The sequence below is a fragment of the Anopheles maculipalpis genome, chromosome 2RL, assembly GCF_943734695.1.
Source record: "Anopheles maculipalpis chromosome 2RL, idAnoMacuDA_375_x, whole genome shotgun sequence".
NCBI lineage: Eukaryota > Metazoa > Arthropoda > Insecta > Diptera > Culicidae > Anopheles > Anopheles maculipalpis.
This window is the reverse complement of record NC_064871.1, coordinates 32,142,110-32,161,528: the sequence shown is the minus strand read 5'-3', so window position 1 is coordinate 32,161,528 and position 19,419 is coordinate 32,142,110. Positions and strand designations below refer to the sequence as shown.

Below are 19,419 nucleotides of genomic sequence, written 5' to 3'. Positions count from 1 at the left end.
AATCCTATCTCCGCTAACGAGTATTGTACAAAAAAGCCACAAACGTTTACGCCATGAAAGGGGTTTTTTAGTCTGTTTCTTTTTAAAGGACAGCAATTTTTCTAGCGTGAAACGTGGTACACAATAAAGACACATTTAATGCTTTTGTTTGGCAATAGAGTTTGTTTTTTGAATTTATTAAAGAAAATCTGTTTGAAAATAGTCCCAACAGAGGGCTACAGAGGAAAAAAAGCCTATTCTACCAACTAGAAGTTAATTTGCGTAGGTAGTTTATGCAGAAACAAGACGAAACCAAAAAATTTTCCAACTAAAAATATGCGTTGAAAGAAATGAGTTCCACGTGCGCTGAACATGTTCAAATTTAGCTGTCAAACAGGGCTGAAACAAAATGGCTTCCGGTAAACATGCTTGATAAATGATCCAACCTCCGGCATAACACACCTTGGCAACGAACTGTCATCGCGTACCACCACCAGCTATAAGAGCAAAAAAGTGAAGAAGTGAATTGGACGTGCGTGCCAAACGCAGGCACAGCAAAACGTTATTTTCCGCGTGAAAAATCACCCGTACTTGGTTGGTTGGGTGAAAAATCGCTTGCGGAAGCACGTCTCCGTTCCGTAATACCTCTTCCGTGTGCCAAACTTTGTGCGAAAGGTGAGAAAAGTCGTGTTGAAAAAAACCACCGTACTGCAAAGGGTCTGGTGTTCCGCGCGACCAAGTGTGTGTGTGTGCGTGGATCCATGAAACACTAACACCATCGCAACCACGCCTCGCGTTCTGTTGTCAGCAGTCAGCAGAGTATAGGAGTGGAAAAAGAAGAGCAGACAACGGGGTTTTTGGGTGGTGAAATACGGAAGCCCTTCCCTTTTGCTAGCCGCACTTCCTTCATACACACCCTTTTCCCTGTGTGTGCCGTTCGTCGTTGCATTGATGGAGTGGCTCTGAGGGCAGGAAGGGGAAGCAACATTTCCGCCATCTGGGGGTTGTATTTGCGTGTGTTTCTCATTCTTTGAGGTTGCGGTCACACGGTCGTTTCGTGCGTCGAGTGTGTTCAACACGGATGCGCCTCTCCGTTGCTGTTTCGTTCAAAAGACGAATGATACGAAGAGATGATGCTGAGCGCCAGTACCAGATCTGTCTCTTCCCTGAGGTGGAAATAGTTGCACGAAACATACAGCGCCCAAAGAAAATGCACCATTATTTTGCTTCGTTAATCGTGTGTGCGCTAGACGTAAGACCTTTTGTGTTTTACGGTATACGCTTGCAGGTTTGTGTGTAGTACGCATTAGTGAGGATGAGGTGAAAATTCACGAGAAAAGCAGCAGCCATGTGGTATTGGATGCCAGCAGCAGCAGCCAGCAGTTCGACCCGCTGAAACTTGTTTTGATCTAGCGTACATCTGTGCATGAGACGGACAACGCTGCCTTGTACCAAAGTTCAACGATCCCTCTCGCTGTGGTGTGCTTTCTGCGCGGGTTTAACGAAAGTCGGACAAATGTGTGTGTTTTTTTACATTTATATTTACTTTCTTGTAATGGAACAAAATCAATGAGTGTATTGTGATGAAGTTTTTTAAATCTAGTGAAAATTTTTCTTATTTCTGGTTGTGAGAAGCGGGTGATATATTGCTGTATTTTCTTCCCAGTAGTATGTTTATTTGCTTTTTATAAAACAATAACAGTAGCACAAACAATCTAAAAATAAAAAAAATAAACCGATTTACCTCCAAAAACGCCCTTATAAACCAGGCAAAAACACAACATGGTGAGCATGGTGAGTTGCATGCGCTGGTGAGACAGTGAGAAGCATGGGTGTCGGTGACCGACACCGCTAACAGTATGAATGTGTGCTTGAGTGGTGTGCGTGAATGCGATGTAATTTTTTTTTTGGCTCGATCCAAGAAACGCGTTCCAATTGTGAAGAAGATATGTTGCGCGCCACCCAACGACCTCTTCGTCACGGAGGCTATGGTTTGGAAGATGATACACATGCATGTGTTGGTGTGTGTGCATATTAAATTTATAAATGGAGTGAATGTAATCTTCTTTTTATCGTTTACAGGAAGAGCAGGAGAAAACAAGATAAACTAAATAGAATCGGAAGTGAAGTGAGTTTTGTGAAGATTAATGTGTGTTTCGCATGTGGTACGCATGAAAATAATCGCCACAAAAATTCACGAGCACATAGTGTTTCACAGCGGTATGTGTACGGAGTGCAGTGAAAATCGTACGTACCGGAGAGTCGTATTTGTGAGATAAAATAATAACAAAATAATAGTGTGAGCAAAAGAGTGTGTGTGTGTGTGTGTGTTTAGGGCTTGAAGAAAAAAAACGAAGGGCCGTGAAGGGAAGAAATTCTTTTTCGCTCGCTTCGCGGAAGGTAATATAGGTGGCCCGACAGTGGTGGAAAAGTAAAGGAAAATACAGTGAAAAGTTATGCTGTTGTGTTCGTTGCCGCGCATGGTTGCACACTGGTGAGAGGTCACTGTGAGCAGAGGAGTGAGTGCATAATGTTGTGTGTGAGTTGTGTACGGTATGCGTGCTCTGGTGAGTTATAATACCGCGTTTTGTCTCATGATGGGTGCGTGTTGATAACATCATTCCAAAATTTTCCTTATCGCGTGTATACACATATACACGAAGCGAAACAAAAAAGGAAGAAAGCACCAATAGAACAACAATTAACAAAGTGCATTCTTTTAGCACGCGTCGTCGGCAAAAAGGAGCAAAATAAAATCACGTATAGCAACCATCGACTGCAGGATGACGAGCCTGCGCGCACAGGTGTGTGCGTGGTGTGTTGATTTTCCTATCCTCCCTTCGTGGCCATGAGTATTGTTTCGTCCAGTGGTGCCGTAGGCGGAAATGAGGATAAGGAACCACGTTGCATTCACGCACATTACAACGGGCAGGTTGCCTGCCAGCTGCTGCTTACCTTCCCCGGCTGATGGTGCTAGTGTGTGCCTACCACCGTCATGGTTGTCGCGATTAACGCCACCGACGTCATCATCGATAGTGGTGCTGGTGCTGCAACAGCAGCAGGTGGAGCAAAAGTCAATCCAACCGGCGGCGGATGATGCGAACGACAACGCGATACAACGCACTGCGTGAATAGCGAAGGAGAGAGCGTGAGTGAGTGAGCACAGTGCGAGTGAGTTGCGAGAAACGGTTTATGTTTTCACTATGAATGCGAACCAGTGAGAAGTTGCGCGCGAGTGCGTCTTGTGGTGCATGTGTGTATGTGTGTGTACAAGCGAGCCCTTCGCGTGGAGGACGAAGTGTTTGAAGAGTGAATGGGGCAATGTGCACCGGGCAGGGTGTGCGATAGTGTGAAAGCTGCTGGAGAAAAGGCAGGAGAGGAGGCGGCGATCAAAACATGATCATCGTGTAAGTGTGTAAATACTGGTTTTCTGTTGTTTTGTTGATAGTAGTTGTTAGTTGTCTCGCACCCAATGTAAATTGTAAACTAACTGTAACTCATCGTTTCGAGGAATACGGGTGTGGGACCTTAGGTTCGAGGACATGTTTGATGGAGATGGAACTGAAGTCGGCGGAGCTACACAAATGGATGAAAATGCGATCCGGAAGAGTAGATCATGCCTGGCATTTACATAATCATGTTGATTCCGGGCGCGGTACTGGTTTATGGAAACCCCTTTTCCCTTTTTTTTAATTGTCTGAATTTTGTTTCATTAAGTTGACGGATGTTTTAATGAAAATAATGCCAAGTAAATTTACGTATTTCTCTTACGTATAATTACAACATCAGCTTAACATAGGTTTGCTCAGCTGAACTATGCCAATCAGTTTAATCCGGCCCAAAACTTGTCTTGTCTATGCTTCAGAAGAATGCATTTTTGTTATGGAGCACTTGTATTTGGAACTTTCTGACTAGTGAGACTACGAGTTGCTTTAAGAAGATTCTCCTCAGAAGTATTGGGACGAATCATATTCAGGTCTTTATGGATTTATCTGCCTGTAAAATCGTACTCTTTTTACCGGAAAATTTTATCGACGTGTCTATGAGAAATCCCATAGAAAATATTGCTGTTGAAGTATCTCATAAAGATAAAGAAGACAAAGGCAAGGAAAACAGTCGTTTTGATCGATAGTAATGAACAACTATCTTCATCAAAGCTAAATCTCGTTAGTCTGTTCACGATGTTAAAGTGTCCTGGTGCCTCTAGAATTCATGTTTTTCTATGCTGGACTTGATCTCTCCTCAGCTGGGATAGTTAGATCTTCTGGATGAGACTGTTTAATTGGCTATTCGTATTAGAACTGCTCCAAGAATACTAGCCGGCTATAAATAGCTGCTCCAAGAATACTAGCCGACTATAAATAGCTGCTCCATTCCTGATAAGAACAGTTTACGAATCTTATTGATACAATTTAGCATGGCTTTCCAATTCTCCGTCGTTCATTCAATGACATCCTGCAATTAGCTCCTTCGCTCATGATCTTTTGGTTTGAACATTGATGCTCCATTGTGGAAGATTTATCACATATTGCCACATGCTTCTCTAAGGAAGGGCACGCTTATCAGCTTTGTCTGTACCATTGCCTTAGAAATACGTAAATAAATAGATGATCTTGCTTTGAAAATGATAGCGAACAGATTCAGGCCTACATTGCCATTTATAAAATTTCCAAAAAGCTGTAAACAAGAAATAAATCCATCCCCAAGTATATATAAAGTACTTGGTGTAGATATTTCGTTAAACACATGAAAATAAAAGCATCCATCTATGTTAGTAGAATTTCTGCGCCTGCAATCAGTTGCATAATAGGGCGCGAATTGAACTGAGGTGGTCTTGCAGCACCCTGCAGCGGAATGATGATGATAGAATGTGTTAATCATGTAGCGTTTTCGGCGATTGAAATACGTTCGATATAATTTCTTTAGTATGTGAAATCTCCTGCGTGCGTCTACAATTCACGTCCCTCGCCCTTATCACATCGGTTAACCTTCCCCCGGCATTTTGACCTCTGCCGTCAAGGAAACGCCTTGTTAGCACATTGCCAACGGTCATGCAACAGTAATCGATGCTAATCGATAACGATGATTACGATAGGGACGATAAGAAGGAGCGAGCGAAACCGACCGGCTTAATGGTTGTTGTTGCAATGGATGGTTAAAAATAGAGCTCACACGCTTTCCACGTTAATTATGTCGTCAAATCAATAATGTAGCGAGAGGGTTTCCTTTTGTGTGTGAGTGTTTTAGACGAGCTTCCGAGGAAAATTCGCCCATCCCTCTTTCCTGTAGGTTTGGAGTGGAATCCGGACGGGTGGGTGAACAGCAGGGCTAGCTAAAATAAGTATGTAGGTCACTATTATATAGCTGCTTCCGTTGATTGCGTTTCCAGTGTGCACGAATTATGGAATCGATTCGGAAAAAACACTGAATTTCCACGTTTCCCAGGTTCGTTGTGGGTAAGGCTTTAATGTTTTATTATGAATTTGTTATCCTTTCCCCGACCCGAGTGGACCACATGCTGGGTTTTGTTAGCTTGATTGCGAACATACGCATTTATAAGCAGTCTGCAGTTTCTGTGATGATGTTTTGCTTAAGGTAAATGAAAAAATGGGTGAATAAAAGTTTAGAAACACTACAGGTCTTAGCCACATCTCTACTAGAATTTGCCTTAAAAACACATCACATGTTGTACTAAATATAGTCAGTTATGGGTAATTTGGGATAAAGTATTGTTCATTTAGAATTTGTTCACTCTATGCTATGTATAGTAGAGCCCACAGTGGTGCTATATGGAATTTTTTGACACTTATTGGTAGGTATTGGAGAACTCTTCCCTCTTATGGAGTAGTTTGATCGTGCTTGTTTCAGTTATTATTAACGATGGAGCTGCAACGTTAACAATTAATTGTGCACACCCACTTAGAAAATTCAACTTGGTCTGGAAGAAAAATTGGAAAATTTCTTAAAAACGCGTCTTCTACTTTTGAATATGTTTTGAAATGTTTTCGGAAACGTCAAAGCGTAGCTAGAATGGCTGAACAAAATCGTCGTACAGGAATAGTGGATTGTCTGCTGAGCTGGAAGATGTTGAGAGCGTTACAGACGATTGAAATCCCTTGGAGTTGGACTTGCTGATGTAGATATTGCAAATTTTCCGGTAAAAAAAAAATACGGTGCAGCATAAGTACCGTCAGAACAATCGGATTAAGTGCAGACTAGCGCTCTTTTCGTGCCTCAAAGCAGACCAAACAGAACTCTGAAGCATAATTACATCGCCAAACCACATGCTCCAAAAATTGTATGACCAGGTTCTAACGAGGTAATCGGACTGCGTTCTTATGGATGAAGAAACATAAATAATAATAGATTTAAGGCAGGATTTTGACCAAAAATTTGACAACAAATGTTGCCAAAGCATGGGGGGGGCGATGTCTCCAACAGATATTAGTTCGTCTTTGCTGACAAATTTGCCCGCAAACTCATGGTATGGCAAGCCATCTATAGCAGTGGGGGCACAAAACAAGGGTTTTTATAACAAATCAATCCAGGAACTCGACAGTTTATGAAGCTCAGTGTTTGGAAAAGTGTTATTTGCTTTTTAATAAAGCTCATAAAGGCCCACTTAAGCTCTGGCCACATTTGCCAACTGCCCAACATGCATACAATTGGAAAAAAATAGCTAGTGAAGCAGATAAACCAGTTGTGCGGCAGCTTATGAGAGGTATCAAAAGAAAATTGCCTTAAATTCATCCGTACATAAACAAATAAATTTTTCTTGACTTTAGTGAAAAAGAGCAATAAAAAGCCTTTTGTTTGATGTAAAAATTATATTTCTACGTTGAAAATTTCTCGTTTTACAGGCTGTTTTGAGTGACCGGATTCTAAATGAATGACACTTTTATGGGGGTTTAGGTTTTAAGACATTTGAGGGTTGAATAAAGCTGTGCTAAAAATCACAATGTTCTTGACCTTTTCACCAGCGAACTATCTCAAAAGTCAGCATTAAGTTCTGCGTAATATTTGAGACATGGTATGGCTTCCAAGCGCTGTCCAGAAAAGAAGGTCCAGCCTCTGGTGATGCCATGGACATGGCATCAAGCTTCGATCAGCCTGAATTCTCTTTCTATGTTGTCTGCATTGCCAGAAAAGGCGTAATTTGCCCAAATGATGATGGAAGAAACTTTGATTCATGAGAAATTATTTCAACTTGGACGTCCACGATACTGGATTGCCAGAAGGCAGGGGCAATAGGCTGTGAGCCGGTATCTTAAGAACTGCCACAGTAGGCCAAGATCACGAAGCAGTTCCAGCGCCTGATAAATACGTAGTAATTCAAACATCTGATAACCCAACACCGGTCACGGCCGGACAGCTACCGTGTGGAGTTAAGGTAGACAATGATCCCATTCTCGACATGAACTAGAAATGAAGTCTCATTCAACATCGTCTAAAATCTGGAGTTGGAGTAACTTTGTTGGTGGTACGCCAATAGGTTACAGATGTCCGTAGAAGTACACCGATGATGCCACCGCTAGAGACTACAAATGTTGATGAACTGCGGCGATGGTTTAGCGTTTGGTAAATTTGTTTGGTTATAAAAATAGTGTCTCTCTCGACATCAGTCGTTTGGAAAAAAAATTGCTTCCTAGCGGGTGGTGACGACCTCCACCGTTTAGTTTTGTTCTCTCGATGTGTGGGGCACATTGCAATGGTACATTTTGGTGTATAAAGGCTGGTAATTGAATAATTTTTCCATTCTACATAATGTTTTCGTTTGTTTGAAGGTTGCAAAGCAGTCTGTCAAATGTAATAAATGACTAAATGACACCAATTTATTCACCGTCGCAATCAGCTCACGTGTGGTATGGTTGAATGCACTCAAGATAACATTTTACCTTCTACGAAGGTTTATTAAAAATTGATGAATTCTGTTATTTGCTCGGGCCGCTCAGGAAGGTTCGTCGTTAGTCTATTGGTCCGCACTCGAAAAGAAAACAGAGAGAAAAATCCCCAAGCCCCGTTGACCATGTTCCGTGGCCGTGGTTGGAGGCCATTTAACCGAAGGTGGGTTCAAAAAATACAGACACACATGCACGCACACATAGAGAAGGGGGTATAGAGCGCCACAAGCCGTGGGGTCGTTAGTTGTTTGGTGGAATGAAAATAAAACATGCTCGATCGATTTTGCCAAGCAAGCGCAAGTTTTATGCTGCGTCGTCGGGAGTGTGAGCATTAAAACGTGAAGGGAGGAAGTAGCAGCGGTACACTTTCTTGCTCAATTTCTTCCTCTCTTTCCCTCTCACTTTTTCTGTCTCTGGATCCTCTTCTACTCGAGCCCTTTTAGGGCAGTAGATGATGGCGAACTATTTTTAATGTAGCCGAGAAAGAGTGACGCTCTGTCTCCATCTATTTCTCGTTCCAAGCTGCTCTTTCTTAGAGCAGTTTCGTTGGGCATGGCTTTGGCGTGCCTTGGAGATGGATCGAAATTCAAGTACATCTTCTCCATCCCCCACACCTGACCCGGATGCTATCCCTCACAAACCGCATGCACTAACACACCACCAACGACTTGAGGGAAAACGCATTGCCAAGTGAAGTGGCTTCTGGTTGTGCTCTCGCAGGGTGGCGTGTGGCTCTGGTGGTAAAAGTGACCGGGAGATGCATCTCTCTTCTTGCTCTGTGTGTGTCTATACAATTTTCAAAACAGCACACTTCCGCACGACGCGGTGTTCCCCCCCAATATATGTGCTGGGCTGTGTTGGGGAATGAACTATTAACTAGTTTTTCCTGTAACACTACACACAAGCGAGCACTTGCACAGACGCACACACACATCCACCCACCCAAACATACATGTGCGCGCCACATACAACACCCCAGCTACGAAGTGTGTGGAGAGTTCCTTCAACTTTCAAAGTCGCCAGCGTCAGCAGAAACACTGCAGCAAAAAGCAGAGCAAACGCGGGAGGTTAGTTGTTTTTTTTCGGTTTTCCTTCACCGTTACGATGATGCATTTTATGCGGTGGAAGTTTCATCGTTGTCGTCGAATTGGATGTATTTTTATTTTCTTGTTTGTTTCGTTTAACGCTAACGTTTGCCGAAATGGTCGGTGTGGTGGTCTTCTTTTGGGGGCAGTTTTTTGAGCTTTGATCGTGGAGGTTTTCGGTTTTATATATTTAAATATTTTACCATCGTGAACAATATTTTTGGACAGTGGTTGATGCGGCGGCAAAGGGGATCATGCTCGATAAGCAAATTATTAATGGTTAGTATTTGATTAAAGGGTGTCCCCGAAAATATAAGCGCGGTTAAAAAATTAGACAAAAAATAAAATCTGTTCCAGAAATTGAATGTTTATTAGATAAAAAGTGTTTGTGATGTGTTCTGGATTATTTCCCAAAACTATTTTTTTTTTCAAAATTCAATCGTATGCCTAATGATCGCGCTTTTGATCTGACACCTCCCATCAGATTCAGCACAGACTTGTACCGAACGATTTTCGATACTTTCTTCCAGTCTTTTTGAAAATTGCCGATGTTCTCCGCAGGTTTTAAAATGCTTTCTCAAGTGTGCCTTGGTTTAGCGCCCAAAAAAACTCAACCGGTCTGTCTTCAGGGCAGTTCGGGGGCATTCATTTCTTTCGGCACGTACCGTACACCTCATGTTCTTCATACCTTGCGATCGTGTCTTAGTCGAATAGTGACAAGAGGCCAAATCCGGCCTCTCCGTTGTTCATTTTTTATGTACCCAGATTTTGAACCTCATCCCGCATGGAACTTTCGCGTTCTTTGCTTGAACTCTTTTGCTATTTCCCGGTTCAACTTTTGATCGACCGGACTAAGATTTCGGCCACTTTTCGGCGCATCCTCGAAGCTAAAATGCCTCGCATTTTAACTGACGCTATTGCAAAAAATAGTTGCAATGTTCTAGCTAGTAGCTATAAATGTTAACAATCAAGCATTTAGAAACCGTGCTTTCGAGGGCACCCTTTAACAATAATGTTTCAGCATAAGACTGGCGTGGATATAGCATTTTGACGAAAGCTTGCAAGTGACACCGTGTTGATAGGTTGATAAGTGGCATTTCTGGCAATTTTACTCTAGCTATACCTTGATTACAGAATGATTGGGTAGGATTCTCCATCAGAAATTATCCGTAGGAATTCTATTCGTTGCTAGTGGGATCAGCTGGGAGCATCTCCTTGGGTTGACGTATGGTTAATTCAGTCGCAAAAACGGAGGAAGATTTTTGAAGAATAATGTCTCTTTTTTTGCTCTGACAATGGATCACTGTTTCACACCGATCAAGCCTCGACGATTGAAAGTATCGATCCTTGTCATGAGTTACTGCAGCTTAATATATTTTACACCATTTTACAGGCTGGTTTTACTTTTGAACAGCATTTTTCATTTCTGGAAAGGACTTTTTCACCATCAAATTTCACATCCGTCAAAAAAATGTTCACTGTTGTCAAGTCATATTTCACCACTACTCCAGTGTTTGTCAGGCTACATAAAATAATGTAGCAAATTAATTTTTAATCAAGCACATTTATTTATTTTTTTTTTGTATGACGGCTCTACGCCGTATTGTCAACATCGGTTGTGATATAAAAACAAACGTTATAAACAATAAAAAATACAAAAATGTCACAAGGCATTTCCTCCATGTCGTAAGGCAAACGACATGCCCGGGCATGCTCGGTTGTGGATGAGTGGTGCTGCAGCTGCCGATGATGTGCGTTATGATGGTCCGGTACTATTTCTGAGGCTATTGTATTGATGATGGTTGGTTGCTTTCGTTTTCTGGCTATTGTAGTGTTGTGATCGTTCTATAGTTGACCTTTATGATATGATCTGAACTGCATCAAGCAAACAAATGGTGTTAAGACAGCACAAACATTTATTTGTCTGCGTACAGTGTTCTCCAGTGCAGTTCACGAGTGACATTCCAAGCTCAATCCAGTCAGCGTCCAACCTAAGGATGATCGGCAAGTTCTATCCCGCAACAACAAAAAAAAAAATAAACAATTGAATTTTCATTCAATTGTTTCATTGTTCATTCATTGTTTAATTAGAAACTATTTTCAAATGTTAGATTTTATTGCACAAAGATGGGTTGAGAAGCACTGGCCAACCCGCTCGCATTTGACAGTGGCGAAATATGATTTGACAAGAGTGAACATTTTCTTGACGGGCGTGAAATATAAATTTGATGGTGAAAAAGTCCTTTACAGAAACGAAAAATGCAGTTCAAAAATAAAAAAATGCCTGTAGAACGCTGCATTATTGTAAAAGTTATGTTTCGTTCGTTTATACAAAGCATTATTTTAAATTTGTTTCAAAGTAGCAATTTTTCATCATAACCGATTTGTTACGGGTTTTCCTGTCAATCGCATTTTGCTTTTCGAATGGTGTTAAACTGTTTTTCTTTTGTTAGCGGTTACATGCTTTTTTCACATTATATATGCAATTGGATCAGTTCAACAGAAGCCATAGGACATTCTTGCATTATCTACCGAACAGCACAAATATTGCACCTACATGCGAATTTTTGCTAGAATTCGTGTTGCAACGGAAATCGTGCGAATTACTTCAGGAATTGCATTTCAGTTCCCTTTGGAAGGGCAAGCCGTAATAATGTTCGCATTAAAGCCAACTAAACTGACGCTCCTAGTGTTGCTAGCATCCATTCTTGCCGGCTCGGCAGTGATAGAGAGCAATCGTGCAAAGCCGCGCCAGCGACGCTTTCTAATCTTTCCACGCGCCAATCCACAACGTTTGCAGTTGATCGGTGGTTTCGGCATACCGGCCGATATTCAGCTCGAATCGATCACGATGGGATACGTGTTCAAATCGGTCTATCTGTTACCCTGGAACTCGTCACACTGGATACCGCCCTTCCTGGATCGTCACGAGTTTGAAACAGAACGAGCTGACCATGTCCTTCGGAGGCGTGAAGCCGTGCTATCGACAGCACCATTGGTGATATCGCCGCAGAAGCTGTACGAACGTTACGATACAGACGCGCCGTGGCAGGAGTTGGAATCTGAGGGATTTCCCGTCCCAAAATCTGACTCACAATCGCAGCAATCATCCCGATGGACGTTTTATCGTATGCTAGAACAACTGTTTGAACAGTATGTAGTCCATGGGTTGTCCTCCAAAAAGGCGCGAGACCATAAACGTTTCGCTCTCTGTCTCTCGTTTAACAGGAAAGGTTTAGATGGCCGGAGCTGTGTTTTGCGTGCAATTTGTGAATCTTCCGAGGCTAGCTTTACACATACAAGCGGTTTAATAGGGGAACTGTTGCACATTGCATTTACACCCTCGTCCACCGATGAAGTCCACGTGGAGCCGCATCACACGTTGTACGGTCAGGCCGAGCGGGTGCCAAGGTTGATGAGTGCCACCAAAAGTGACAAATCGGTTTGTGCTGACATGTTTGCTGAATGTAAATTATCGCTGCTGGATTCATTTTCGAACGTGTTTGGTGGGATAATGTGACGAATATGTTAGATTTTTCAAAATAATTTTGGCTATTAATCGATCAAGGTACATTAAGTTACAATAAAAAATATACTTTTTGCATTTATTCTATTCATTTTATTTTCTTTGTAACCCACAACGGGAATGACATGATCAACTCTTGATTGAGTCGTATACTTGATTTGATCGAAACGCTTCAAACCGTCTCACCAACCATTTCGAATATGACTGTCCAGTTCAACTTGACCACTGTTGAGAAACGGCGACGGTTGTCCAGTTCAACCTACCCGCTGTCCAGTTCATCTTAAGCATTGTCTAGAAATGCCTCGCACTTGTCTAGTTCTACTCAGAAACCCTGTAAGAGAGCCTCAAACCAAGTATGTCACTGGCATCAGCATTAGAGTTGGTAAAGTTTATACTTTCATGTGAACTTGAACGAACTGCTTCACTCATTTTGAGTTGCATTAAAACAGGAAAAGCATTTCTTTTAGCAAGCCTTATTTCTTCACTCTTTAGATAATGGCTTTCGAATCGATGAATTCGTACTGTCTGCTGCAAATTTCATGCTTAAAAGAAAATTTAGATAGCCTTGCTTTCGGCAAAGAAAATGACCATAACACATGCTAATGCATCGCTCATGCATGTTTAAAAGCCAACATCTTATTCTTCTCTTCTTTTTTGTTTTGTTTTTTTTTTTTACATTTCGTGTGTTGTTGGAGTTTTCTGGATCGCAGGAGTTTGTGGTGTCCGTAGTAGGCACGTTTCCCCTGAACAATGTACCTTCGGATTACGTTGTTGTCCGATGTTACGATCGTACCATGTATTTCGACCTGTCGTTCTAGGTTGCGATCTAAATTGGACGTTCGCTAAACCTGTATCCAAAGTGCTTGACGAACCAAGTTCGTTCGGTCATTTTGATTAACCTGAACGAACTGTACAGTTATCGTTCTTTGGATCCAACTCTAATCAGCATATACCAGGATCTGGATTGACTTATTGAAGATCTCTAGTTCTAGGGGCGAGTCTAGCGACAGCGGCACAAGTCTTCAAACAAATCCTATCCAGACCGTTTCCCCGTAGTGAGGACTGATTATCCAATTATGGAATCGGCAAGACAAGTAAGCCATCTACAATTGGTTTAGAAAACCGTCAGATTCGGCACCATTTCCCATACCTTGATCATCGGCTTGGATTCGGAACGGTTCGGGTGTTTTGTTTAGAATTTGCGATTAATTTCTCAAGAAGCTTGAGTTGTTAATATCTCAGTATAAAAAAAATCCAATCCAAGAACTCAGGCTGGTGTCATTGCTCAATGGCATGCCACTTGCGTTTGACGTTCAACCTCATCTGTCAAATCCCATACATTTCCCTTGCAACTACAACTACCCTTGCATGCCACCGAGCAATGACACCAGCCTCACCTTTGTATGATAAACAAACCCATCGTCAAGGTATAAACAAAGTGCCGAATCGGATGATATTCTAAAATGGTCAGATTAATTTTACACAGAAAGTTATAAATTGAAACAGTGTAGCTAAAATGATGTAATGTGTGTTAAAGTCGAAAAAGGTTGTGTGTTCCGATTTCGCATTGTTTGTACTATTCTAAATAATAATAAATCATTGTTAAATATCTGATCAGTAGTTGTATTTTCGTTGCCGGAATCCTCTGGTTTCCATACAACAAGCGGGACGAAACGAAAATCTTGTAGTTTGGCGTAGAAAATCGTGTGCTCAGTATTGATCACTGTAAAAGCCAATTAATTTCTGTACTTTTTCTTACCGGAGTTTCCTCTAAATTAATAAATAAGAAGCGAGATGTAACGAAATTCATTTCCTATTGAAGCCTTTTCTGTAACATAATTTCGAATCGTCTCTTCGTTCCTCAAGTAAACTTATCGATCCACGTGCTGGCCTTCTCGGTAGCGCGCTTATGTTGATGCATCACATAAAACATCGGCATCCACGCTGTACGATTGCGCCTCTTCTGCAGACCAACACCCACCGAAGGCGTGCAGCATCCGTTGAAGTCACACAACAGAACGGGACAGAGGCTGTTTTCCATTCTACACCGTTGTAGTCGTCGTCGTCGTCGCCGTTGTCGTCCTATACCGAAATGAAATCAACGGCACAGACCTTTTTTTGCCTATCCATGCTCCATGCATATTATGGGCAAATGGACGCGAATGACGCGCACGTGCCTGGTGTTGTTGGATAGCATGGCCCCTCACCCTTCCCACATTTGCTTCCCAGCACTTTCTCTGTCTCATCATGGTCATGGATCTTTTTTCTCTTTCTCCCTGCTGGAAACACTCGACGTTCTCCGGTACCACACCGACACCCTCTGGCTGGGTGTGTGTGTGCGTGCGTTGTGTGCGGTGCCCGTGGGAAATTGATCAATATTTATCGATTTTCCAACGCAAGCAGGAAAACGGCAGAGGACGGAAAAAACAGGCCCCGGGAAAAAAAAGAACAACAGAAAATAAACCCCACCTCATGTTTGTCCCAGGCAAGAACCGTTTCGTGTTGTTTTGTGCTCGAACGTTTCGGGTTCGCATGTTTTGATCTGGATGTATATATACCGAGCTTGTTGTTGTGTAAAGCGATGTAAAGAGATGTAAAAAGGAAGCAAGCATTTTTTGCTCCCAGGATACGTTATGAAATACTACGTTCTGTTGGAAAATATTTCCTTCTCAGAAGGATTTTTACCAGACCAACCATCTTTCATAAGAAAATGGATGAATATGAGTACATTTTATAAGATAAATTGTACTTGTAAATAACTCTTTAACGAATTACTGCCAAATAAAAACACGCAGCTTTATTTAATGGTAACTGAAATTCCTGAAATATTCACCATGTGCACGCCTGTTTCCTATGGCTACCGACGGCACGGAAAATGACGACACGGCACATACGCAACCAACGGCCGGGCGGTTGGAAAAACGGAAAATCGATAAAAGCAAACGCCCCAAATACGCAAGGCGCATTTCAGCAGTCGCGCGCCGTGCTGTTTGGCTGTGTGCTTGCGTACAGCCTGTAGTCTGATTTTTCTTCGGGAATTGGGACTCTTTTTCTCTATTGCGGAATGTGTGTGTGTGATCAAAACCACCATTTCTATAGAAAAGTTTTTTGTCCCTAATTAATTATATAATAATTTTTCATATAACTATTTTACTACATCAAAAGTAAAGAAAAATTGAAACGCAAAATTATTTTTCACGGTTTTACATAATTTACAGCATAAAACCTTATCCATAGTAGTAAAGTCAGGACCTTGGATAAACGAAAACATTGGCATTGGATTTTTTTTGTATAATGTGAGGATTTTTTGTATTCGTTGCTCTCGGCTGTGTTGTGTCGATTGATTTCCTCTCGCGGTCGTGTCCGTATTTTCATTGTAAATCTTCTGAAGGATGAGCGCAGAACCAGAATTATTGAGAAAACATACGCATTCCTCACTGTCCACTGTTAACCCTCGTTGAAAATGAGTAAAAAAATAACTTAATTTTTTTTATATTCATTTTATGAATTAATAAACTCATTTTCCAATCATTCTGCGATAATAAAGATTGCAAGATAAAAATGGGAAATAAAACAGATTATATCTATCAAATTACGGGGCGGCCCGGTGGTGTAGGTGACAGCGGCGCCGGTCTTCAAACGGCGGGTCCTGGGGTTCAAATCCCAGCCGGACCGTCCCCCCGTAGTGAGGACTGACTATACAACTACGTGGTATCGGCAAATCTAGTAAGCCATCTAATGACCGGCGTGACTTTAGGGTCGTTATGCCAAAGAAAAGAAGAAGAAGATCTAGTAAATTCGTTTATTAATTGGGGTACTATCGATTTACAAAATGTTTACCGCTTTGGTCTCAATGTATATGTCAATATTAAAAATCAGATACGAGGTTTCGATCCATATAATCGAACCGTAAAATCACATAGGGGAATCTTCTTCTTCTTGGCCTGCTTAGGGTTGAACACGTCGCGTCGACATGGCCAGGTCTCCAATCAGTTTCTAGAAAACTCGATCTAGGGCTGCCGTCCTCCAGTCACGGTTGCATCCGATCTCCGACAGGTTAGACTCCACTTGATCCAGCCAACGAGCTCGCTGTGATCCTCTGACGTGCACTCATCTCATTTTTGTGCTCCTCATTCTCACCACGTGCCCCAGCCAACGTATCCTTCCGGCTTCGACAGCTCAGCTAGCTCGTGGTTCATTTTCCTTCACCACATGCCCTGCTCGAACACACTGCCAAAGATAGTACTTAGCACCCGCCGTTCAAAAATGGCGAGAGCATTGGCGTCCTCCGTCAGCATAGTCCAAGACTCGTACCCGTAGAGGACTACCGGACGTATCAAGGAGCGGTGAATCGTGCATTTCGTGTGTTGTTGGAGTCTTCTGGATCGCTGGAGTTTGTGGAGTCCGTAGTAGGCACGTTTCCCCTAAACAATGCGCCTTCGGCTTTCGCTGCTTACGTTGTTGTCCGAAGTTACGATCGTACCAAGGTAGCATAACTCCTCTACCACCTCGAGATCGTCGCCATCAACGGATACTCTGCTCCTGGGTCGGACTCTATCACGGTCAGAGCCTCTGGCAAGCAGGTATTTTGTCCTGGTCGCATTGATGTTCAATCTATTCTATCTATTCTATTGGCCTCGCGTTTCATTCAGGTGAGCTTAGGGAATATTTCAATCAACGACCGGCTGACCGCCAGCATCCTTGCACGCAACTCCGTCTCTATGCTATTTTTGGTGCTGACTTTGGCGGCCACCTATCCGTACATCACCCCCACGGATTTCTCATTAGGGCCGCTGATGGTGCCACCATCAATTTGATCTTAGCCTCGTTAATCTGTAACCCGAGGTTTTCTGTCTCCTGCTCGATCCTTTAGTAGGCCTCTGCTACCTGGGAGAGCCGCAGACCAATTATGGATCTGTTCCCGAAGTCTTCGAGTCATGGATGGCCCTCTCTAGCGCCAATATGAATAGCAGACAGGCATGCCCATCTCCCTGACGCAGGCCTTTGGTGATAGCAAAGGAACCTGAGAATTTTACATCCATCTTCTCCTGGCATGTGACGTTGGTCTCGGTCATTCTGACAAACCTGATCAGTTTGTCCGGGATTCCAAAAGGTCTCGTAAAGGTGACACTTGCTAAAAGCATTGAAAGCATCAGTATGGTTTATTGTTTAATCGTTTTTGGATGGTCCTATAGTTTGTTCGTTACTGTATGCGCCATTTTGTCACTTACTTTTCAAGTTATGAAATTATTGTTATCTGCTTGAAATGTGCTTTATTAAATTAAACTTCTCTCTCTTTAACGGTGTTTAGCTTACAGCTAGAATTAGTTAAAAAGTTCATTTGTTTTTTATTTCTTTTTGATTTGATTTGCATTGATTTGTCTTCGTCTGGTACTTTTGTGTATTCAAACTAAGTCTACTAACTTAGCAATGATTACGATTTAAACGACGCTTTATGACATATAAAAAGATGGATAGTTATTGCACTATTAATTCCTTAGTATTTGTTATTCGTAATGTTTAATCGTCTATTGCACAAGAACTTTTAATAACGTATAGCTTAGGAGCTTAATCGAATTCATCTTTCTGAATTCATATTAATTAAATCTGAACTAAAACGATTGTAGCCTCTCAGCTTTAAGTGGCTTTGATTGTTTCGATCCCCATTTCGTCCTTTATTATTTTCGGAAACGCGCACAAACACACACACCAGCAAACGCTATAAGCTCTGAGTGTTTCAACCACAGCATCTGGTCCAAGGATCTGTGCTTCATGCCTGTAGCTGGGATGGTACAACGGAGAAGGGTATATGGGTGTAAAATCGATTTTTCACAACCTTCCCCTTGCGTGTAGCAGACACATTGCTTTTTCAGCAAACTGTTCATTCTTTCCGTACTCTGTGCACGGTAAGAAACATCTTCCACTAAGAGCTTTTCCCGGTGGGAATGTTTTTGTCATTTTTTAAATTAATTATATTTATCATCATCATCCGGCGACCAGTAACCCAACCGATCGTCCGTCCGTCCACAGGACCCACTAGGTAATGCTTTTGCGTTTTATTTGTTTCTCCCTTATTTAAACCCGAAGGAAAATAGGGATCCAGCATGAGATTTTCCGGCTCCACGTCCTTGACTCGGTAGGAGAGTGATGATTGTGGTGGTTTGCTTTTTTTTTGTCCTTGGGTTCCGCGAAGTCCTTCTACCCGATTCGGCATTGGTTGGATGTGCAGAATTTCATCATCATCTCCACCAGCAGGCAGCGCATCCCCTTGCGTATGGGTATGCGATAAAAAGCTCCCCAAGGACCACCGAAAGAAGATAACGAAACGAGAGAGACAGAGAAAGAGAGATAGAGCGAGAAAATGATAACGAAAAAAGAGATATACGTAATAAAGAGAGAGAGAGAGAGAGAGAGAGAGAAAGAGAGAGAGAGATAGAAAGAATGAATAAGATGGAAGCTTTTTTCTTCATATCCTGGTGGCTGCTGGCCTGCCTAGCGTTTCAGTACTTGTTTCGGGTGAACTGTGTATCCTTTGCGGCCTTCAAAAGATGGTTGGCAAAGATACGAACACATAACACCGTGCCATATAATACATAAAGTGTGTGCGGTATATGTTTCGCTTTCTTCGTATGAGAAGCTTACCATTTTTCGTGTTCTTTTTTTCTCACCAGCTAAAGCTCCTTTGGCAAAAATGGCTTTTTTTCGGCTTGTTTGATAATTCTCGAAAAAGTTGTTCAGACAAGTATCGATTATTTAGGACACGGGAATGTTTCCCAAAGCTTGATTTCCATTAAAGCGAACTTGGCAGGAAAGTACTTGGATTAAAAAAGTTTCTCTTCATATGGTGTGGAAACTTGATATAAGCTGAAAAATTACATAGAAAATTTTGCAACATCGCTACAACCGATCAAAAAGCAACAAAATCGGA

At 42.1% G+C, this 19,419-nt stretch overlaps 2 protein-coding genes across 2 annotated transcripts in view; both read left to right on the top strand.

Moving 5' to 3' along the window:
* Positions 1-19,419, top strand: part of LOC126557109 (F-box/LRR-repeat protein 7) — a 440,460-nt gene that overhangs the window by 205,631 nt on the left and 215,410 nt on the right. The window lies entirely within an intron of this gene.
* On the top strand, positions 11,619-12,485 carry LOC126558841 (uncharacterized). Its single transcript, XM_050214914.1, has 2 exons — positions 11,619-12,118; positions 12,194-12,485. The coding sequence occupies exons 1-2, from the start codon at positions 11,619-11,621 to the stop codon at positions 12,483-12,485; spliced, it is 792 nt and encodes a 263-aa protein (XP_050070871.1).

Coding starts and splice junctions, on each gene's coding strand:
- LOC126558841 (XM_050214914.1), top strand. CDS start 11,619: ATGTTCGCATTAAAGCCAACTAAACTGACGCTCCTAGTGTTGCTAGCA. Junction 12,119..12,193: donor CTAGAACAACTGTTTGAACA/GTATGTAGTCCA, acceptor CTCGTTTAACAG/GAAAGGTTTAGATGGCCGGA.